The 24,143-nt window shown below is 40.1% G+C and overlaps 1 protein-coding gene and 1 long non-coding RNA gene across 4 annotated transcripts; one reads left to right on the top strand and one right to left on the bottom strand.

The window, feature by feature from the left end:
* Positions 1–1,405: 1,405 nt before the first annotated feature.
* On the bottom strand, positions 1,406–2,476 carry LOC111332851 (uncharacterized). Its single transcript, XR_002695085.2, has 2 exons — positions 2,287–2,476; positions 1,406–1,790 (listed from the first exon to the last, which is right to left on the bottom strand). It is a non-coding gene; the product is annotated as an uncharacterized LOC111332851 (long non-coding RNA).
* LOC111332847 (TPR and ankyrin repeat-containing protein 1) lies at positions 1,690–24,143 on the top strand. 3 transcript variants are annotated; one of them, XM_088732765.1, is made up of 21 exons: positions 1,690–1,813; positions 2,496–2,668; positions 4,349–4,617; positions 5,159–5,383; positions 5,781–6,020; positions 6,304–6,537; positions 7,450–7,615; positions 8,189–8,571; positions 8,795–9,019; positions 9,371–9,601; positions 10,331–10,481; positions 11,235–11,593; positions 11,786–12,019; positions 12,192–12,422; positions 12,513–12,663; positions 13,363–13,788; positions 14,019–17,266; positions 17,634–18,281; positions 18,830–21,695; positions 21,976–22,323; positions 23,092–24,143. In XM_088732765.1, the coding sequence occupies exons 3-21, from the start codon at positions 4,357–4,359 to the stop codon at positions 23,268–23,270; spliced, it is 10,806 nt and encodes a 3,601-aa protein (XP_088588891.1). In that variant the 5' UTR covers positions 1,690–1,813; positions 2,496–2,668; positions 4,349–4,356; the 3' UTR covers positions 23,271–24,143. The 3 variants fall into 3 exon arrangements, with proteins under 3 accessions (XP_088588891.1, XP_088588893.1, XP_022794041.2); XM_088732767.1 differs by lacking the exon at positions 2,496–2,668 and having other exon boundaries at positions 1,725–1,813; XM_022938306.2 differs by lacking the exons at positions 1,690–1,813; positions 2,496–2,668; positions 4,349–4,617; positions 5,159–5,383; positions 5,781–6,020 and having other exon boundaries at positions 6,448–6,564.

Below are 24,143 nucleotides of genomic sequence, written 5' to 3'. Positions count from 1 at the left end.
TAAGTAAGTAAGTAAGTAAGTAAAAGCTTTATCATGTGTCAATGTATTTAGTTTTCACAACCAATAGGGGACACAATACGTAAGTAAGTAAGTAAGTAAGTAAGTAAAAGCTTTATTAATGTGTCAATGTATTTAGTTTTCACAACTAGTTGGGGGCACAATACCTGAAATAAATATCTGAATCTTTTAGTGTATCTACTCTCACTTTCCTCCTCGTCCTCGATGATTTCGTCCGGCATTATCTTGATTCTCCGTCCAATCAAGTGGGATGGCGTTAAAATTTTTTCCCCTTCCTCTTGGTAGTCATAGGTTAGTGGTCGAGAGTTCAAAGTCCCTTCCACTTCAATCAACACAGTGAACAGTTGGTCAAAGGTCAATCTTGCGTTACCTAACACCTTACGCAAACAACGTTTCGCACATCCCACCATTCACTCAAAAAGACCTTCCCACCAAGGAGCTCTCTCCAAGTTAAACTTCCGCTCTTTTTTCTTATCTGAAAGCTCTCTCGTTACTTCGGGGTGGTTGTACAGTTTCTTAAGTGCTTTGTTTGTTGCTTTGAAAGTCTTCGCGTTGTCAGACACAATAAGGATAGGAGTGCCTCGCCGAACTGTAAATCGCTTTAAAGCTCGCGTGAAAGTTTCTGCCGAAAAATCTTCAACGAGTTCTAAATGTAATATAAATATAGAGGCAAGACCGATACAACATAGATAAGTAAATTTTAAGACGGAGCACAATATTTCGGCTGGCCAAACCAGCCTTCTTCAGGTGCAGTGGGAATTAACAGAGAACTGGGGTGATGCTTCATAGATAGCTGTATGATGTAGCAGCGGAAATATGTAAAACCAATCCGATTGACAACGAGACAACAATAAAAATAGAAATAGTGAGCAAAAATAGAAATGAAGTAAGGTAAATTGGATAAATAACTAGAAATTAATACATTTCTTCGCGAGCGTTAAGGCTCTTGTCACGCAACAAGAGAATTGCGTGATGTACACTTTCCTCATGCCTCCAGTTGGCGCCTTAACGTACAGTGGCCCAGCGAAAGAGACGCCTACCTTCGAAAACGGTGTAGCCTGAGTGTCAGGCCTTCCTAAGGGGCTAGGTGAGGGGGAGAAGAGAAAGGAGGGCCTGACACAAATCCATTCAGAGAACCGTGCGACACATCCAAAATCTGGATGTGGCAGTGATTGGATAATACGCGATACCCTCTGACGTCATCTCATTGACCGGAAGTAAATACGAGCAGAGCGATTGACACGAAGAAGCCATTTTTATTTTCGATGGACACTGGAGAAATGTATATTTTTTCTTAAGAAGAGATAACCAGGATTAAAAAAACCCGCTTAAATCAAGTGAAATCGGTAAAATAACGACACCAGGAGCAAGCAACACACGTATGGAATAAGGTAAGCCTTTTTATCTAATATTTTCACTTTTAACTATCTATATGGCTATCTTCTAGAAAATCCTCATAAATCGATTTGCAAATTGTGTTCTTTGGGTGGTTCTCAGAGAGCTTGGGCCGCCTTTGCTCAAACGGGCTATTTTGACGACTAACTGTCTTACGAGTGAATCGATAGGCAACTTCATCGCTTCTTCGTTTAGGTCACGAAGGAAATGTGGTCCGGAGTTATTTTCAGATGTATATTTGTTTGCCCAGACTGACGAGCACTCCGAAGAAGCAGTGTTTCATATGTACATCGTACCTTTCCATTGCCAGCAGCACGTACACCATCCAAAATTGCCAAAATCGCTTGTTTGAAACAGCACAAGACGCTGACGAACATCTGAAAATACAACAAGGCGAAAGGTACGTTAGTTTTAATCCTTAAAGTTGCATTCGCTATTGTAAAAAGGTTCCCATACAAAAAGCTTTGAATACTGTCTTTGTAGCACAACACCGCTCCTAGGTAATATTGTCGTAAGCTTGGCTTTTCTGTGACCTGTCTGAACAGGGATTTTACCGATAGCGGATCTAATCCGCAGCGCGAGAATTGCGAACTTTCTCCCACATCCATCTCTATTCCTACTTGAGATTTGCACAAGAATAGGCCCCGGCTATCGGTTATTGCATCAGTAGTACATTGGATTTATGTTGAGTTAAAAAGCGATCGTTTGGTTTGTCACTTCCATTCTCGAAGTCCAAATTATCATGAGCCCTTACGTCGACAAGACTCGTCTAGAAATTTCTAAACCACGTATTTTTCGCTGTTTTTATGTTGTTGTTTTTTTTACTGAATAAATTACCATATACTCAAAACTCTTACAAAAAAAACTACTTACCACCGACAATTGCGACACATTGTGTATCTCGGAAAAAAAACTTGAACCGATGATTGTATAAATGAACTATGATCGCTATGAAAAAATTATTTTAAAACTGCTTGAGTCACCTAAGAAGCAACAATTTTTTTTCTCGGAATTCGTTGCTCTGTTTCTCAGAAAAACCTGCCGTGACATGAAGTGCAAAACAATCAGTTTTTTTTTTTTAGACAAAATCTATTGGCTAATGGCTGATCTGTCACGGTTGCTTGCGTTTGAAAAGGAACTTAGAGTGATGTTTTGAAAATTTTCCAAAACACTGTCGATCGGAAGATGATCGTCGCTGCTTGGTTTTCGAGAGAAGAGAATATAAATATGTGAACTTAAACCTTTCTACTATCAGGTGAGCGTTATAAAATTCATGGCAAGTGTTTCTTTAAATTATAGTCGAACGTCATCAAAATATAATTATAGAAATGGGTTTCAAATTGCGTTTGAAAGCGGCCAGTAATAGGGGAAAATTCCTGCCCTATGAAAGGCAATTGAATTCTGTCGTCGCCTTAAGCCCGTGGACGGATTTATACCCGCAAAATAATTTCTTAATTCATCAGCTCACTGTAAGGGGAGCGCGTCGATTTGATATATATATTTCTATATAGAGGGATTAAACTTGGTGTCCGTGAAACAGTGCTCAATACAAATAGTAGAGCGGGTATAATGTGTGGTAGTCGGAAAAAAAGCAACTACATATACATCCCTACAGACCTGTTTCGTGGTTGCCCACTCATCAGGGGATTTCAAAATCCCCTGATGAGTGGGCAACCATGAAACAGGTCTGTAGGGATGTATATGTAGTTGTTTTTTTCCGACTACCACACATTATATTTCTATATATATTTCTGATCTTCCTTCATGACAAATCCCATAGAATTGCTCTATAAGTGTCAGATTTAACACTTTTAATCGAACATGGCGAGATGGTTTTGATCCAGTAAATGGTGTTTTCGAATGTGAGAAACAAAGGCAAGGAGATTTCCGATCCTAAAGTTTATAACAGTGTTAATCACAATACTCTGGGCAGCGCAATAACAAAGACCGACAAGCACAAACACCTTACGCTTGAGTAAGTAGACATTGGTAGCTCAAAGATATATCAAACAAGACAAAACTGACAACCTTCCCCAGTTTTGATATAGCTTCCTTATCAATTCGAATCAGTTCAGGACTGCTAGAGCTAGATCAACGCTTAGGCTAGTTTGATAATTAAAATTACTGAGAAAACAGTGATTTTTGGAAGTTCAAACTTAAATGAAGGTGCGATTTGACTCGCAAAAGCTCATCCTGAAATTGAAAATAATAAGCTAATCACGTACAGTATCCTTCATCGCCATGAGTGTATCGCCATAAGAGCTTTAAGTGCCGCAATCGATATCAAAGTATCTATATTTTCCACTTAAGCAAGATAAAAGAACTCTGCAGACGAACGTATATAACGGATGCTGACTTAAAGTTTTGAACTCTTGGTTAAGGCCAAGAGGACAGCCATGAATTGCGTTTGTTTTTTTGTCGATGTTCTATATCGTAATTTTTTTTACTACTGAAATATCTATCATTTGAAAGCGAAATTATTGTTTCCAATCGATGGAAGTGTAAAAAGGAATAGATAAATAGCACATACAAAGATAGTTCGAAATACATGATTTTTAGGAAATCACTGTTTTTAGATTGTTGTTTAATGAAAAAATTGTGGCAGTGTGAACTATACTTCAGTTAGGTGTCTCAAAATATGGCCTCTTGTTTTCCAGAATAGATAACTGGATTGAGTGTAGAAAAATTAGTCGCTGAATCGTGAGTTTCAAATTTTTGGTCAGTTTTATCTTCATGGAAATGGAAACTCGAGTTTTGTTTCTTCATATGACCAGTGGACCCCATTAGTAAATCCTATTAAGCTCGAAGTGTCTATTGTAAGTAATGATGAATTCTGATAAAAGAAAAAAGAAAAGCACCGGAATATTGTCCAGTAACTCAAACAATATCAAGGCATCTGGGGAATGATGTTTACTTGTTTTGGTTTTTGCCACAGGAGGCTTAATGATGGAGGAAATAGACCCTTGTCATCTGGGAGTGATGGGAAAAAAGGCCATGGAGCTCCACAAATATCCTGACGCGATACGACTGTTTTCAATGGGCTTGGTTCAGGCTGAGTCTCTTAATCTGCCTCCACAGTTTGCTTCTCAGTTCCTTATGGATCGAGCAGAGTGCCATTGGCAGTTAGGGGAGGTCAACTTGGCACTGCAACAGATGGACAAAGCATTGCGGCATGGATTACCAAGAAATGCCAATTTCGCAGAGGTTAGTCAGAGAAATTAATGTTAAAGGCGAAGCCACAAATTTTTCTAGCCTTTTGTGTTCTAAGCAGGGTCGGTCTGTGAGCTGGTCCTTTCCTTAAGAGAATGATTTCTTTGGATTGTTGTAATTCCCTCTTGTTTAGTCGCATGCTCTTGCAATACTGCACAAACTTATATTCTACACAAAAGTATTTGTTGCTGTTGTTATTGTTAGTAAGAGTCTTGACTTTGCTCCTGCAGTGAAAGAGGTTGGACTAAAAAATTTGGAACCCTCAGAATTGAGTATCTTGGTGTCAAATGGCATACATGCTCATTAGTATTTTCAAGATTTCTTCTTATACTTTTTAATCAATTGTATTTTATTATTTTTCTTCCATTTGGAAGTACTCTAGCAACAAATGTCCAAGTGTTGAGGTTGAGTTGAGTTGAGTTATGGGCAAGTGTGAAGCGAGAAGGGTGTCATAGATGAACTACATTCCTAGTCAATTGATTTATTCTGGTTTTCTTTTTTATCGCTACAGTTTATATGGTTTTTCCTCTTTTAGGAAGAATCAGCAAGGTGGTCAGCCCATGGCTTTGCTCACTTGGAGACGTATGAATATACCATAGCCGAAAGTTGCGCCAGGTTTGCCCTTCATTTCCAAACTTTGCCCAGAACTAGAGCTCATGCGTATCTGTGTCAGGCGATTGCACGATATGAAATGGGTAAAATCACTGGGGAAACAACGGAAACAAAGGAAATCAAGAGACTGGATCCAAATCTTGCAAAGGTAAGATGACTAAATAATGTTTCGTTGTTTTGTATGATACTCTTGCTCAGCAAGTTTAGACTGTCCTCACAGAGGACAGACATTATACTTAGCTACTTTGATTAATTCTTTAAAGTTGTCTTGTTCCTTGAAATTCATATAATCATGTCCTTTCCTTCAAGGTTGATGCTCGTCCCTCGATGACAACCTCTTAATTAAGTGCACTTTTCAGGTGTAAATCGTACTCTCAAGCAAAAGGAACAAATAAACCCATTCTTCATAATAATGTTTCAATACGCGTGGGCCAGTCTTACTCAACTTAACAAAACGATCAAGTTCCAGGACTTTTCTTTACATAATTTAGACAATGTCACGAGACAGGAGCAATAACATGCTTCCTCTTTTTTCACTGTTTAAGCTTCATGCTCTGGAAATGAAGGAAAATGCCATTAGAAACATGAAGAGTCATAATTACCCGAGGGCAATTAGGGATTTCAACTTTGCTTTGCTGCTTCATCCTGACGATGGTTCCAAGAGGGAATTCAAACGTTCGGTGAAAAGTCATCAAGCAGATGTATATTTTAAACTGAAACAATATCAAAAAGCAATTGAAGTTGGAGAGGAAAGTTACAAGTCATACCCTGACTTTAGGTCTTCGGTAAGAAATGAGCTCAAATTATTAAATGAGAAGTTGTTCGATATATAGTGTTTCAGAAACAAAAGCAATCGACGTTATCCATCCATTACCAACGTTTCTCGAGTTTATGCAAGTTTGATACAATTTTTCTAGCCTATTGCTACCAGGAGATGGGCAAAACTCCTGCTTCGTATAGATTAACTTGCCAGATCATTCACGTTGTTCTCAATTTCTTCCCCGTAACTGAGACTTAAAGATTCTTTGTTATCAACCTCAATACTTCTCACTTCTCTGGCACATACAGAAGGAAGCTGAAAGGTGGAAGAAACGTGGAAACGACCTCTGGAAGGATTCAAATCTAGTGGATCAAGCAATCACCTGTTATTCTCTTGCGTTAAAGTTTACACCAGCAATAGAAAATGTCCTCAAGGCAACTCTTTTTTCCAATCGTTCACTCATGTACAACCAGCAAGGGAAAGCTGCCTTGGCATTGAGGGATGCACTAAGTTGCATGGAGAACAACCCTAGATGGCCTAAGGCAAGGATTGATATTGTTACCCACTAGGTAATCTTTAGACATGGTTGCCACAATCATAGGCTTCTTAAACTCCCTGATTATTTTCTGACCAACGTAAAAATTCTCTGATCAACGTAACGGACGGAATTAACAGTTTTACAAGTCTTTATCATTATAATTAGTTCCAACCTCTCTTCACACCGTGAGTCACATATGGTCTACATGAATTGATAGTTCCTAACGGTATAACATTGAAAAAAGATTGATTTTCTCGGAACCTTACATCAGCTTGTTGATCAGTGTCATTATACAATATTCTACCAATTCAACACCTATCATGTACCTGAAATGTACCGAATAATTAAACACAGAGGAGAGCAATGACAATAAAAGAAAATGTATGACTTTATTCACAAAACAATTTGACCTTGGATATCATGATGCTGGTCTAAAATTAGACAACTGTTCTTCTCAGTGTACATCGAGTAACATCGAAAACACAAAAAGGTGTTTTACAAACTTTCATGATGAACAGGGCCCAGAAGAGAAGAACGACTTCGTATATACTTACAATTTTACTTCTCCTGACTTCTTTGAAAGATGTAAATTTTCCCTGACTCCAACTAAAATCCCTTACCTTTCCTTGAACCTGGAGAAATTTACTTTTCCTGACCTTTTTCTGAAAGGTGGCAACTGTTAGAAGTAACATCTGTCAAAACCTCTTTGGAGAGAAATAGGTGTTTGCCGACCGTAAACAGAGGATTGCCAGCATAATAGGGTTGATTCTAATTGAGGTTTAAGTGCATGTTGCCCTCAAGATGTGACCAAGGAAAGAATTTACGTTTCAAATGCAGTGATCTTATATACATGTATATTATGCATTGTTTCAGTTGAAATATGGTCATTTTATGTGATACATATCATATTTTTCAGGCACACTTTCGTCTGGGGTCTTGTTTATTTGCGCAGAAAAAGTACGAGGATGCGATGGAAAAATTTTCAGGATCACTGAGGTTGTTGCTTCATGAGGAATCACCGTCAGAGCACCAAGCAGTAGATACTCTATATCAACTGCTGTCTGTAGCATTAAAACTACCAGGTAAAATAGTTAATCATCACATAATTTCATAATTCTGCCATAGCGCTTTTGTTGTTTGATAAGCAAATGACGGAATAAAGGATTAAATGCTTGGTGGAATTGGTGAATTAATAAAAGAATGGAGAAAGATTAAAAATGAATGGCTTGAATGAGTGGGTGTTCTAAGGACAGATGGATACACTTAAGGTTGTATGTGTTAATAAACAAAGGGATGAACAGAGGGATGGAAAGATAGCAAAATGTCAGAAAATCCCAGCGGTAAATAGTATACTTGGTTATAGGGTTATCATAGTGCCCTTTTCTTCCAGTAGGAGGTACGTCAAGCATCCAATTTGGCATTCCAAAGAATTTTATTCGAACAGTAAGGAAAACGCCGAGTGTAACCCAATCCATAATCTTTTTTGATGCAAAATTGGATGCTTGACTTGCCACATAGGGGAACAAAAGTGGTAACTATAGTAAATCATACCCCTATGACCAAGGAAAGATGATAAACAGTCAGACGATCACATCAGTGAATCGTACTTGGTCCTTAGTATGGTTCATCATAATGAAACATTTTTCTTCATCTAGATGGCACGTCAAGCATCCAGTATGACATTCCAAAGGCTTACATTCAAACAGTAATTAACAAAGCTGTAAATGACAAAGATTGGGTTACATTGCATCTTCTCTTCTTGGGCGGAGGAGGACCTCAACGATTTAATAAAGGTTCCGGGGGCCTTGCCGATAGTTGCGATGCAAGCAGTGTGCCATTAACAGAAGTAATAAGCTGTGATTTTCCAGATCTCCCAAAATTCGTCAGCATATTGCTGGATCACAAAGCATATGGAAATCCTCAAGAAGGAAGAAAAACTGCTCTTGAACTGGCTATCGACCTGAACAAATTTGATGTTGCTAGTGTGTTGATGGATAAAAACACTACTTCAGGACAAGTTGGTGGTGTACAACTTGAGGTAACATGAATGATAACACATCTAAACTTATCAGAGAATGCTGTTTTCTCGAAGTTACTATATGAAAATCGAACTGAAAGCAAATGGGACGCGTTTAACTTGTGAAAGAAAACTGATTTGGCTAGAACAAAACAATTATATCGCATTAATGATTTAATGCTGAAAAAAGTTGGTAGCTTTTTCCAGTGGATTTGCCTGTTCTTTCTTTGTCTGCTTGTTTCAGAGGAACTTCAAAGAAGATGCGAAAAAAGCAGTGGAAAAATGGGACAAAAATACAGCCATCAAATTATTTCAATTTTCCTTGATGCAAGAAGGAAACACGATGGAGGATCAGCGCGAAACGTTACAAAGTCTTTGTGAATTGTACTTCCAAGAAAAGGTCTTTGAAGAGTGTCTTCGCACAGGGAGAAAATTAAAAGAAGCTTACCCAAAGGGATTCAAAACTGAGGTAGAAATTAACACAAGATTCGCCCCTGTATTTCACATATTTTAAGCTCATTGGCAACGTTGAGACTAAACGAGAATAATTGTCGAGTAGGTTCCAATCGATAAAACAGGAACCGCATGTAAAACATGGTCCTCGAGCTAACATTCCCAAAGACAACAGATTGTATTTCATACTCCACTGGTTTAACAGGTCTACTTTATACAATTTGAATGTCAGTCCGTCTGTTGTATTTCCTTCCGTCCGTCTCTCCCTCCCTCCCTCCGTCCCCCCTACATCCATCCATCAATCTACCTATCTCTCGATCGATTTACCTCATTATTCATGCAATTGACTTGTGATTATTCTATAAAGGATAAAGCTACACAGTGGAAGAACTGGGGAAACGAGTTACACAAGGAGTGTGAATACCACCTTATGGCTAAGTATTACACACTTGCCTTGGAATTCACACCAATATCAAAAATTGAGCTGATGGCCTCTCTTCTAAGCAATCGGTGTTTGGCCTTTAACAACCAAGGAAAGTACGAGGCAGCTTTGGAAGACGCAGAAAAATGTATCAAAATGAATCCAAAGTGGTTCAGAGTAAGCAATTAAATTGTTTTTATTATTCTTTCCATAAAAAAAAATGGTCAACTGAGCTGCTAGACTTTTGATAATGCACTCACAGAGGAAAATTACTTCTTAGGAGATCCACGAGCACCATTTAAGCCCTCCCCCTATTCCCCAACACAAGTGCCGAACAATAAGCAGCGACATGTATGGCATCTATCATGGATTATGCAACCATTTTAGACTGGTAAAGCTTTCTTGACCGTACGGTTCAACTATCACCAAATTGTACCTTGCGTTGTCTTCCTAGACTGGATCATTCTCAGTCACAAAGATCATTTTAAAATTATTTTTAATCCATGATTAAATGGAAAAAACTCAAGAAATGAGTCGGCTTTCTGGCTTAAGCTTATGGTTCGCATATGACACCAGTTTAACGAGTGCTTCGCCAATCATCGTCCAAAACGCGTCGTGTAGTGCAACCTAATATATCAGTTTCAACGTTTGGCAGAATACGTTCATGATGGTAGAAGTTCTCTTTTCTTCTTTTTTTATAAGTATATCTACAATGCTCACTTCAAAAAAAGTTCCCGTTAAGTAAGAACCTTCGAGTCTCAGATGTTCGTTATTAAGGGACTCCACCGTCATTCCTTCCACTGCTATGTTTTAAGGCCTAATAACTTTTCGATTAATGTGAAATAAACCACTCCTATATGAATATTCAGTAATTAAACTTAAAGCTTGTGCTTAAATTATTTCCAGGGATACTCGCGTCAGGGAACATGTCTTCGAAATTTGAATAAAACTCAAGAAGCTCTGAAGGCATTTTGTGAAGCACACACACGCGCTCTTAGCGACAAAGAGAAACAAATAACTGCAACAGATGTGCTTTCAACTGCTATGCTCATAAAAGGTTGGTGATCTGTTCATAGAAAACATTTCTACTTCATTTTTCATCATTTAATGAAACGGTTGATTGGAGAACCTGCCAGTTATGCTGAGATTGGCAAAGGACACTTTCATCATTTTACAACACTAGGACTGCGCGCAGGCATCGTTATTCTTCAATAACGTGCCAAAGTTTACAAAATTCCAAGTTTCGAAATTGAAAGCTGGAGTTAGATATGTTATAAGGACTGTTATTACATCACTCGCGGCGCCCGTGTGTAAGATGAAGGGAATCCTGTGTTCTGACTGGCTACCCGAGCGGGAAAGATGGGCCAATCATGCCCGCTCGTGATTGCCTGCGTTGATCCCGCGCATGAAAGAAATTGAATTAGAAATATGCTCGAAATTCTTGGACAATTTCGGCGATGGAAACGCAAAAAGCGGCAGAAGATAGTCAAAAGAAAGAAAATAGAGACAACTCTCGTGAGTTTTATGTGCTACAAACACAGTTGGCTTTCTTTCCTGGCTCTCGAAATAAACAAGCCATTTTTAATTCTTAATGAAGCAAAATCTTTTTGCAATATAAATAAATTATCAAGCAAGCTTGTTCAGTCAAGACGGCTAGATATTAGTCTCGTTCTTTTTTCGCATTTTTATGGACCTCGACTTCGTCTCGGTTCATAAAAATGCGAAAAGAGAACTCGGCCAATATCCAGCCATCTTGACCTCACGCATGGTTAATAACGCATATTTATTATTCGACTGAACCTCTTTTTAGGTGGAGAATCACAGATTACTTGCACTCTGTCACCCCGCTTGTTACAGTTTTTCGTGGAGGACGCATCCGAAAAGAAAGAATGGGAGAAACTGAGATTTCTATATCTTGGTATTGAATGTGAATGTGATGCTTCGTGTGTGCCTCTGGACCTTCTCATCAAGTCGGATCTTGAAGATGTCCACAACCTTGTCAAATCACTTCTTCAACACAACGCCTCCGCGGACGGATTACGCAGTTGTGCCAAGCCTCCACTTTTGGCTGCCATGGAAAAGATGAAATTTCCTGTGGCTGTGACTCTGTTGAGAAACAATGCTGATCCAGCTTGCATAGTTGGCCATGGGATTTTCATCAACAAAGAGGTGTGAAATTTCTCTTCGATGATAATGTGCGATCCAGTATGTAGATCTTGAGACTTCCTTTAATCAATACGATTCGTGGACGCAAACTTCCTTCCTTAGAGTTTTCAACATCGCTTTTGGTAATAGGTATTGTACTCGGTTGACTTTAATAGGTGCACGTGATCCTTTACGGTGTGGGTTTAAATTTCATAGGGTCAACCTAGGCAATGGCTTCAACTTGGTCGCAAAGCGATAGATGCGAACGACAGTAAAAAGGCTGTGATGCTGCTCAACATGTCTCTCTACCTTTCGGATTCTAACACAGACAGAACAATCAGGATACAGATATACCATGCGTTGGCAGAGGCCTACTTCATTGAGAGTGAGCACGAAAGATGTATCGACGCTGGAAAGAACTGCTTTAAGTTACAACCAGTGAAATCTGAGGTATTCTTTTTTTATTGAGTCTTTTGAGGTGTTCATAACAAATTTTCTTAGTAGCCAGTACCCTATCGCGGATTAGAAAGAAGCAAGGATACATTCTTTTCGTCCGTAGTGGCTGACGTACACAGCTTAATTTTTCCAATAAAATCAAACTCATTTAAATTCTTATTAAAAGGAAGAAGCAAAGAGATGGGGAGAACGAGCCGACCAAGCCTTCCATTTAAGAAACTATAACCTTTCCACTGAATACTTGAATCAGGCCTTAATGTACACTCCAGCTGACTCAAAGGAGACGTTTTCACTTCTGTTGTGCCAACGTTCGGAGGCTTTCCAACAGCTGAACGACTTCCAAAGCGGTTTGGAAGATGCAGTAAATGCATCAAAGATATGCCCAGAAATGTCTGAGGTAGGTACCACATCAACATGTAACTGCACATTACCATTTGCTTTTACGTAGAATACACAAACCAATTTACAACAAGCATCCTTTTTCCAGGTTTATCAACACCAACATAAGTGTTTCCACGCATTAAAACGGAAAAAAGAGGCGATGCATGCTGCAAACGAGTGCTTAAAGAGAACAACAGATGAGACCTTTATTTATGGCCTTTTGTGTGACGCCTTGGCTACTGCTACAAGTCTTAAAGGTAAATACTAAAACTGGAGATAACCTGTAAAAGGTTATAAGTAATAATAATAATAAAAATAATTCTTCTTACATTTAAGGTATTGCATGGCATGGCGCCCGACTACTTGCGCCATTTAATATCTGTCTTGCTGCCGTCTAGGTATAATTTAAGGCGCAACGATGACTCCGCAGCTTTATCAACTTTCCCGAAAATAATATCCATGAAGACCCTGGCAGATAGATCGTTTAGTTGTGCCGCCCCTAGACTTTGGAATCTGCTTCCTACCACAATAAGATCTATTTCCAGTTTAGATATTTTTAAAATTAGACTTAAAACTTTTTTATTTAATAGGGCGTTTAATTAGTTACTATAGTTGTTATGACTAAATTGCATTAATGATGAATTATTTTATCTATTTATTTATTTATTATGGAGTTTTAGAATTGTAATTTTGAACTTCTATTTTATTTTTGATTTAATATTTATTGTAAGGCGCAGTTGAATATTTCTATAGAAACTGCGCGGTATAAATTTAAATTTAATAATAACAATTTAATAATAAGGACAAAGACCTCTCGCAGAATTCGAAGCAACATCGTCGCTCTCTGAGACAAAAAGACGAAATAACTTCTTTACGAGTGGAAAGATCTAGACAAAAAATTGTGGGTAACCTTGTTTCAAATGTGTTGAAACTAAATGGTAAACTCTCTGTCTTAGAGGGAACATCAGCTCTAACGGCCCCTGTGCCTAGCAAACTCCTGGAAAAGCTTGTAAGTGACGTGGTAAAAAAGAAAGAATGGCGTAAACTAAGAATCCTGTATCTCGGGGGAGGAGGCTCAGGATCACACCCAACAGGATATGGGGGACTGGCGACTGGTATCAACGCATCGAGTGTCCCACTTGGAGAAATCATTTACTCCAATGTGCCTGAGCGACTCATTTTAGTGTCAGTGCTCCTCAAGCATGGAGCCTTAGCGAATGGCATTGAAGAATCGGATAAAATACCCTTAGAGGAAGCCATGAGACCGCCAGACTTACCTCTTGTGAAAAAATTGGTGCAAAATGGAGCTAACCCTTGTATAATGAGCAAAGAAGGAGAGCCCATAATTCACCAAGCATTGAGGAGTGGTTTTCAGAAGAATGGTAATATAACTAGTATTGGTATAACAGTAGTAACCTAGGGGGAAGTGCTCGTATAAGTTGAGCACAAAAATACAACAGACAAAGGCTAGTATCACATTACTGAAAGACAATAAAGAGAGCAACAAGGACTTAACCCTCTCTAGAGAAAACATTTCCTTTTAACTATGAGTGCTCATTTTTGGCCACATAACCCATTTTCTAATTAATAATTGTCACTATTAATTTGTCAGGGACATTTGAATTCTTGAAAGCAATGTTGGAGTCCACACTCCCAGAGATTCAAAGTGTCCAAGACACAGACGGAAACACTCTTTATCACATTGCATGCATTGGCAAGAATGCGCGGCAAAAAAAGTGTGACGCAATCCGAATACTTCGAGAGAAAAACATTAATCCGAGTCTCCGAAACAAGAGGAATGAATATCCAATAGACAAGGTTCCGTCCAAGGGTGATCCTCGTTGGAAGATGTTAGAGACTGCATTACAATGTTACAAGTCGAGTTCTTCAGAGTCTGTTACCCGCGAAAACAGCTCTGAAAAGGTGCCTGATGAACAACACGATCAAGAACTTCACCGGGCAGATAGGAAGGAGAAAGACGTTTCGAGAGGTAGTGAAGAGAGAGCGACAACAAGAGCCAATAACACTCCTCAAAAGGTCAGCGTTTGGAAGATAGATCACAAACAGCAGCAGCGAAAGGAAAGGAGGGAAGCTATTGCCAGCTTGATAGATGGCATAAAACCCCTTTCCACATTTGTTCCAAATGCAATTGATACAAACGAAGAGCACGATGACATCGAAATGCTCAATGAGCCTTCAGAAAGCCCTCGTGCTGTAGAGAGTAACAACGACAAAATGGTAAAAGACGAGACCGTAGATGATGATCAAGATGCTGATGATTATGAGATCCTTGAAGAGTATGATATAGAAACGGATATCGACTCTAAATCTCCTTTTGAAGATCTTCCTTGGGAAGTGGACTGTACTGATCGAGTTTGGAAAATTTTGAGAAACAGAAAAGTTGGTTTCTCTACGAGGAAACGTATAATCGAGAAAATTCGAATGTTAGCTGATGGCAGATGGAGTAAGACACTCTGCAAGAGACTCGAAGGTGAAGCAAAGAGGAAAGACATCGAGCTTTACGAATCAAAGCTAACAAAGAGTCAACGCATAATTTGGGAAAAAGCGATCGCTTTTTCTGGTCGATGCAGCGAAAACCCCGAGCTCCGTCTGAACAAGGAGACTCCTGAGGGTCGCATCTACTCAGATATCATTCGCGTGTGGGACATTGTATTGGACCACGACAAACTTCAGCGCTCCATAGACCTCATCGTCAAGTCACATGACAGAGGAATGAATTGTATTGTGAAAAGGAAACTCAAAGGCATTCCGGTGAAATCTGGAGGCAAAAGCGTCTCAACTTCCCAATATCTACCGAACAAGTATGCAGAGATTGGAGATTTGGAGCACAAAGGAAATCCACCAGCCAAGAAAAGCGCACCTCAGAACAACTTGCCTCAAATTTTCTTCCCACCTGCAAGTGCAAATGACCAAGAATATCACATTCTCAAGTTCTACTTATTCAGCACCGCTCTCGTTAAAACAGTGCTAGAGAGTGACATTACTTCCAGGATCGACTTTCCTTTCAAGATAACTGAACTGGAGCATGCCATCGTTAATCTCCGCCCAAATCCTCCGTTCCCCATCATTCTTCTTGGTCGAAGTGGTACGGGGAAAACTACCTGTTGCCTCTACCGTTTATGGGATCAATTTCAAAGTTATTGGGAACGTGCTGAAACTGCTGGTCCCCACATCCCGCGATATCTACCCCCTTCATTAGAGTCTAATCCATGTTCCGACGATGATGAAACTTTACAAGGTAGAATTGAGCAGGATGCAAACCAAGCTGAACGTAGTAGAGAACGAGCATCTGTATCTCCTGAATGCCACCAACCCGATGCGTCGTCATGTTCAGGTTTAGCTCCTGCATCACAAAATAACGACCAAATATCACAATCAAACTCTTTCCTTTCAAAGGCAGAAAGCCAACTTGACAGTGACCAAGAAGATGACAAGCAACCTGACATGTGCGAACATCTACACCAGATCTTTATTACAAAGAACAGTGTTCTCTGCAGCGAAGTTGAGAAAAATTTCAAGGAGCTATGCCATGCGTGCCCAGCAGCACAACACCGTCTACCATTTGAAGACCAATCTCTTCCTACAAAGATTCAGAACAATGCCGAAGAAGCGTGGCCACTTTTCATTAATTCAAGGGACTGGCTTCTCATGTTAGATGCATCTCTTCCTGGAAAAACTTTCTTTAAACGCGGTGAGGATGGAAGTTTGGTTCGGAAAATTGTTGGCTGGGGAGAGGAAGACAACCATTTACAATTCATTCCAGCCACGGAATCAGATGACGAAAGTGATCACGAAGAAGAGCACGAGGAAGTCGCTGGAACACAACATGGTGGCGCAGAAACCAACAAAACAGGGAGAAAAATATCCATTAAAGAAAACAAAGACCCCAAAAAGGAAATCACTTACCCTGTTTTCCTAGCTGAGCTATGGCCTAACATGAAAAAGATTTCGAAAGAAGTTGATTACCATCCCACTTTGGTATGGACCGAAATACGGTCTTTCATAAAAGGTTCTGCTGAAGCCCTGTTGAATGAAAATGGAGAGCTATCACTCGAAGATTATAAGTCCCTCGGAAAGAAGAAGGCTCCAAATTTCACTGCGGACAGGGAGCTAGTTTACGATCTTTATCGAGTTTATGAACGACAACGATCCTCAAAACGAATGTTTGATGAGGCAGACTTGGTGTTCAACATTCACCAGCGTCTCCAAGATATTGCTACTCCTGAATGGTCTGTCCATCAGTTTTTTGTGGATGAAACCCAAGATTTTACTCAAGCGGAGTTGTCTGTATTGATTCGTTGCTGTCGCTATCCAAATCAATTGTTTTTTACTGGTGATACAGCGCAGAGCATTATGAGAGGAATTTCCTTCCGCTTTAGTGATCTTAAGTCTTTGTTTCATCACGCCAGGAGTGCGGTAGGTATCGCTGATGACCAGAATAACTTCATCAGAGTCCCAAAGAAATTGTATCAATTGACACACAATTATCGATCGCACGCGGGAATTTTGCGTCTTGCCTCAAGCGTTGTAGATTTGTTGCTGAGATATTTTCCCGAGTCATTTGACAGATTACAGAAGGACGAAGGGCTTTTCGAAGGACCCCGACCAGTCCTTCTGGAATCATGCAGTCCTACAGACCTGGCAATGATTCTTCAAGGAAATCAGCGGCAATCTTCAAGAATTGAGTTTGGTGCTCACCAAGTGGTGCTTGTGGCGTCAAATGAGGCTAGAAACACATTACCAGATGAACTGAAACATGGACTCGTGATGACCATCTATGAGGCCAAGGGACTCGAATTTGATGACGTCCTCATTTACAATTTTTTCAAGGATTCGCAGGTAAAACATCAAGCTCTTTAAAATTATTGATCACTTTGAAATGGCTTCAAAGAAGGATAGTTCAGTAGGTTTTAGATGTTCTTCTTTCAAGGTACAATATGCTACGATTAACACTTTTAAGCCGTAGGTCAGTTGTCACTATGGGACTGAGTAAATAATCAGTGCGTTTTCAATAGCAATCAACCGTGAGTTATTACCTGTCTTTCTTCACACCATTACAGGAATAAATTATTGGTTGTATATATTGAGGATCTAGATGTTTTATGTTTGGTATAAGGGATTAAAACGCGTTTTGAAATGGTAAACGAGGCAACCTGGGCATTTTCGGTAGTTGTAAAAACATCTCTTTTTTTTTTTAATGACCCAGGCTACGAAAGAATGGAGAGTTGTGGCCAGCTTTATGAGAGATGGGAAGTTTGCTAATCTTTCAAGTTCGACTGGTCTGGTTGAGATAACAGAGGAGAGCATTGCGGTACAATCCTCGCGTCCCCTTGAATTTGATCCGGACAAGCACAAGGTTCTAAATTCTGAGCTCAAGTTTTTATACACGGCTATCACTCGAGCCAGAGTAAACGTCTGGTTTTTTGACGAAGACAAAGAGTCCAGAGCGCCTATGTTTGAATTCTTCCAGAAACGTGGCCTTGTTAAAGTTGTATCAATGGGAGATCGTGACGCTGACGGATCTGGGGAGCTAGCCAGCATGTGTGCTACAAAATCAACGCCAGACGAGTGGAGGAAGGGTGGCTTGCGTTTCTACAAACGCAAGTTGTGGAGACTTGCAATACAGTGCTTTGAGTTCGCTGGTGATGAAATCTGGGTTCAGAAAAGCCAAGCACAGCAACAAGCGGCAGAAGCCATCACATTGAGTTCTACAAATCGTCAGCAAATGAAAGACGAATTCCTTAGGGCTGGAGAAAGCTTCCTGAAATGCGACATGTATGATGAGGCCGAGATTTGCCTTAATAACGCCCAAGAGTGGACCCTTTTGGCTAGACTGTACGAGAAAACAGGAAAGGTAAATAATACAACTGAATAGATAAATTCTTTGAGGCTCGATTAGTTTGTAACAAATTTATACAAAACTGGGGTTTAGTTTCTCCATGAATGCAATGCGTTGATCAGCTCGAAACTTCACTGCTCCTACCCCTTCTTGTACATATAAAATATCAAAGGTTGGTTTGTTCAAATTCCCGTCCCCGGCCAGCCGCCCAACTTTTTGTGAAAAGCAAGATCAGCGACCGCGACGTTGTACACATTGACCACACTTTGACCTTTTCCTTAGAGCTATTTCTCGTGAAAGTAAACTATTTACCTTAAAACCACCTCCATATTTAAAGATATATCACTCATATTCCGCTGCAAAGACTTGACACTTCCGGTTCAAATTCCCTTCCTCAGCCAGACAAGGTTCAAATCTCCCCCGGACACGGAGGGTTGTCGAAGCTTCCAATTGATCGGTGCCTAACATTGGTCACGCTCTCTTCTGCTCTTATGTCAGCGCTGACTTTCGTTTCTGGTTTTCTAGAAAATTGTTTCCAACTCCTTTTATTCGTTTTTTGATAGTTCCAAGATGCTGCTCGTCTTTTTAAAAAGGAGAGACTTCACAAGGAAGCAAGCAGATGCTTTGAAGCACAGAACAACTATGCGGAGGCCATCGAAGTCTTTTGTCGTGCAGGCATCTTTGAAGAAGCGCTGAGTGCCCTTGAACGATATAATATTCTGGTATCAAGTGGTGACTTAGAGGGTAAACAAGGCATTATTCCCCCGAGATCTACTCGCACGGTGGAGAGGTTACGTCATCAACTTGCAGATCAACATTTCAAGAGAGGGGAAACAATGAAAATGGAGGAGGTTCTTCAATACCTTCCATCTACTACCGACCGTATAACATTCTTGAAGAAACGGGGATGTATAATTGAAGCAGCCAGAGCTTTGGACGATGATGGGAGACGAGATGAGGCTGCGCGACTTCTAAAAGACGCAGGAAAATTTGAAGAGGCTGAAAGGTACTCTACTGATCCCAAATTTGTCGCTGATTGTTTGATATCACTGGTTCGCACCACTACGAAGAATGACGACAGTCCAGCGATTCTTGAAAGAGCTATTGAGCTGTATCAGCTTTGTGGTGACCTTAACGGCCAAGCAGAGGTCTTGCTGTTACTGGGAGGATTGTCTGGTGACTCTAAGAAATTCCAGGACGCGGGGAGATATTTTGACAAATGTAAGAATCCCTGCGGGGAAGTAGAGAGTGTCATGCAATTGCTTGAGACGACGAATTTTGCACCACCGAAAACTTTCCAACAGTGGATGGCTGTGAGAGCCTTGGAGAGAGTGCTGGGACTGATTACTAGATTACACATGCCTACGAAGAAACTAACCTTGGCTGAAGAGAGCGAAATCATAAGGTGCGAAGAGCATTTTGGACTTTTCAAAACCAACGTCGCTGACGTAAGGAGGTACTTATGCAAGTCCGGGGGCAGATTCTCCACGGTTTTTCCCCAAGTCATTGAAAACAATACCTCTGATACGGAGGTGATGATAAACACACTTGATGCACACAAGGAAATAGGACGATTCTTACTTAAAGTCTGCGCCAAATTAATAAAAATGATTCGCATGATGTTGGAGAAGACGCTGGCTAGAAGTACTCTGTGCACGAAAGTGGAGATGGGAACAACGTGCAGCGATTTAAATTGTGAAAAGCAGCATGCTGATTCGGTAGACCATTTCAACACCCGCTTCCTCGCTCTGTTCCATTTCATATATTTAGAATCAGTTTTTGAATCGTTCAGGTCGGAGATAGCTACGAGAAAAGATGAGCAGGATAACCTCCAATTGAATTTCGAAGAATTTCGGGAATTCCGAACCTGTCAGCGTTTTTACGACTTCTTGATTCCCCCGTCCGGTTATCGAGAATACCATCTTTCATTGGCAAGCATTCGCCACCTTAACAAGACAAAACTAGTTACCAAGCGCATTTTTCAATTTGCCAACGTTCTGTGGAAAGAAAAGGCTGAGGAATTGCGTCGGTCAGACACCAATAACTTCCTCAAAGTATCATTTTGCCTGCAGCTAATCAACTCTTCTCCCTTCATGGTGAAGTGGATTTGTGAAGAGGAGAAAAAGTTCCAAAAGAAGACGAGGACGCCGAAACTCATGTCCTCAAATGAGCTGTTAGCAAAGAACGGAATGACTGGTCCTGATGAAAATGGACGCTACGAAAGCTACTTGCATTGGTGGGAGTACGGCAAGAAAAGGCTCTACGTTCACGGTGACGTGGAAAACGCTGCTCATTTCATCATCAGACGTTTTCTTACTCTAACAGCGAAGCGAAGTCAGATGATTTATCCCTCCATTGCCAACACCGTTATGATCTTGGAACATCAACTGACAGCCTGCCTTGCTTTGTACAGCTGTTTGTCTAAAGAGAACCGGTGTCCTGTATGTCTGCCCGCAAGCTATCTGACTATGGTGAGGTTTTGGGACAATTGCAGGCCAAGAGTCGACAAAGGCTCATATACCTTGTACCAAGCGGTTGAAAATAGCTACGTACAGGGAGCCGACAAAATGAAACTGTATAAAGCCGTTCGCTCTCTGTTAGACTACATGGTCAGGCTGACATGTGGTGAGGTGGCTCCTTCATTCGATGTTTTAAGGGACGCTCTTGACTCAAGAGAGAGTCCATCTTATTGTGACTCTGGAGAAGCAGAGAGAACCTTGGTGCTCTTCTTGACCATGATGTGCAATTGTGGCAAAGGAATACCGATTCATCTAGAAGAATTTATGCTCAGAAAAATCTTGCGTATTAAGTCAAACCCTCGGTTAACAAGCCGTATCGACAGCGTGTTAGCCAAAATCCAAGAGGTGCAAGGGCCCCGTGATGTGGTAATGATATTAAAGACGTTCCTGCAAAGTAGGACTGAAGAACTTTTTGATCTCCGCTGGTATAATGGGAAATTTTGGCACGATGGAGCATGCAATCCAACCACTTACCCAAACACATTTCACACAGACCTGTCGCACGTACGCGAAGGAATGAAACATGATCCAGGCCAAGAAAAAACGTCTGAAGACACAGAAGCTGTAAACACAACCGAAACCGAAGTAACCGAGGAAGTCATGGATGTGGAACATACAGAAGAAGAGCGCAAAGAGAAAGAAGACGTCCTAAGAGATTGGAATGCTACCACAATCCAAAGGTGGTACAAAAGAATGAAGTCACTGGAGAAAACGCGACGTCAAGCCGGAATGGTACCAGCAAAAACATTACATCGGCTTGAGTCCACCCAGGAACAAATAGATTCAGAATCTGATGTCTTAGAGAAACGTTTTTCCCAGTTCCGAGTCGACACGTCTGCTTGTGGAATCTGTGGTATTGATTTCAAACCTGCTGAAGACATCCTGCACATTAACAATGAAGATAACGAAGGTACTTAGTAAAATCTAATTTCCTTCTGAAGAGAGCTAATTAAGGTATTAATTTCGTCGGCCTGCGAACATCTCCCTTTTCCTTTGGTTTACGTTGAAAAGAGGCGCACGGAGACGTATGCATACGGTAGCTTGCAATTAATTATCACAACTTAGTGCACAAGTTTCTTCATTCCTCTTGAAAAATCCTCACTTGCGTTACAAACTAATAGGGTGAACTAACTAATAACCGTAAACAACAAATGCTCTTCATGAATTACTTATACTTTTTGGACCAATAGGAGAAACGGCGTCAACAGAAAAAGAGACAGGGAATGCGGAAATCCATGGAAATTCCTCAGCACATTCGGAAAAAGTGAGGGCTTTCATCCATTACAAAGATCTCTATTTTTCAAAAGTCCATCCCTTATATACACGACAGGAACAACTACTCAAGGCGATAGAGGACCATTCCTTGTCTGCTAAAGTCCAATTGGACATGGACCGCTTAGAGGCGAGTCTTTCTGAAGTGAAGAGGGAAGTACAGGACATAGAGTCTGCTTTGAATTGGGGAAAAGTCAGCTCTCTACGAAACGCAGTAACAGATTCTGAAATCACACTGCGAAAGACGGAAAAAGTCGTAGAAGAAGGTAATCACGACAGGTGTTTAAGGAATCTTCATATAAGGGTATGCCCCTAGAATACATTTCAAACAACATGAAAATGATTCGTCAGGAATCAGGCGGAATGGGGTGGGAGATGAGGGGGTGGGGATTGGATCAGTCTCAGCGTCATCACCATCATCATCTTTATTTACACACGGTAAAATACATCAGGCATTAGCAATTTAATATAAAAGCTACAACTAATCTATAAACCATGTATATTAGTCTAATTTAAAATATTACTAACTATTACAGAAGGTAAATTACATTAAAGCCTACTTTACATGAATGCCGTGTCGGAATTAATCAACAATCGTCGGCAATTAGCCAGAGATGTCGCTTGCCTAGCAGCTGAGGGAAGGCTGTTCCAGAGGACTGCACCACTATAGCCAAAGCTATTTTTATAATATTTATTACGTGGCAAGGGAATAGCAAGCTTATTTTCAGAATCGCGCAAATTGTAAGAAGTAATCACATCACTCCTCTGAATAAATTTCGAGGACAAATAATTGGGTGTGAGGCCAACTCACTTTGATTTTCTCGAACGATGGTATAGTTTGTATACTAAATGACAGCTGATGAGTCAAACATGTCTCAAAATATTTGACATCTAAAAGATAATAAGTTGGTAGGTAACATAAATCATTTAAAGGCAAACATTTTTCCTTCAATAAAATCAAAGACGCAGCCTTGATTTACTGAGATTTCTTTTCACACACAAAAAAATTACACACAGCTTTTTCTAATCATCAGCGAAACAAGAGTCCTTCGCAGCAGCAAATGAAGACAGTGAACCAGAGGAGGAAGGAGACGAATTGCACGAGGAAGACAAAGAAGAAGAACATGATTTCAGTCCCATTCAAGAAATCCCACATGGAAACAAAAAAGGTAGTGGCAAATCTAAGAAGCGTCGTAAAAAGCGTAAGAAGTAGAGAGATTGCGAGAAGGCATTTTCAGGTGCAGAAAAGATACTTTTCCTTGTAAATACAATAGTATAAATATGTTTCAAGCTATGCAGAGTTTTAAATGACCTGTTGCATAAGTTAAATCTCCATTCGAATCTTTCAGAAACGATACCAATATTATAGAACAAATCAATACCTGACGAGAGAATTCCCAGTGAAATTCCACGCGTAACCGATTTTGCGATAGTCTCGAAGCGATGATTGCGATATCGGTTTTCAAGTGCAATTTTATAGGAAAATTCATCAAATAATGGATTTTCCTTGAATCGCATAATTGAATAAAAACAAGAAAAAAAAAAAGAAAACAGCATTACTTACAGTTGTTATGTATACTTAGATGCGAAACAATATCAATTAGCCTCTTTTTCAAATCGCAATTCCACGCTAAATACCTCGCTTCGTTAACCGATCAGAATGCGAGATGTTATTCAATCATGCGATTCTATGCAGAATTCACGAGTCAGGTAATGGATTTTCCTTCAATTGCTTAATGGAACAACTTTTTGTAGCTGTGGTGTTACCATTTGACGTTAGTTGTTATGTTTATGTAGATGCGAAACAAGTTACACTTAGCCTCGTTTTCAACTCGCCGGACTTACACGCTAAATATTTCGCTTTGTTAACCAATCAGAATGCGAGATGTTGTTTGATTAAGCAATTCTTTGCAAAATGAAGGTTATCAGAACAAACTTTTAGAAATTTACTAGAAGAGGAGGGTTAGCATAATTTGAGGGAAGATTAGCGTTTTTCAAATCCATTTTAGTGGTGGGGACATTTTTAAAACGATGTTTTCAGGAGTGGTTTAAGATTTTTTGAGAATACAGTTTTTTACAAATCGTC

The sequence above is a fragment of the Stylophora pistillata genome, chromosome 9 (genome assembly GCF_964205215.1).
Source record: "Stylophora pistillata chromosome 9, jaStyPist1.2, whole genome shotgun sequence".
NCBI lineage: Eukaryota > Metazoa > Cnidaria > Anthozoa > Scleractinia > Pocilloporidae > Stylophora > Stylophora pistillata.
This window is presented reverse-complemented; position numbering and strand designations above follow the sequence as displayed.

Bases quoted from the DNA above. Each gene is read 5' to 3' on its own strand.
- LOC111332847 (XM_088732765.1), top strand. From the start codon at position 4,357: ATGATGGAGGAAATAGACCCTTGTCATCTGGGAGTGATGGGAAAAAAG. The intron at 7,616-8,188 runs GTAAAATAGTTA...TTCTTCATCTAG, and splicing joins TGTAGCATTAAAACTACCAG to ATGGCACGTCAAGCATCCAG. The intron at 11,594-11,785 runs GTGTGAAATTTC...TAAATTTCATAG, and splicing joins GGATTTTCATCAACAAAGAG to GGTCAACCTAGGCAATGGCT.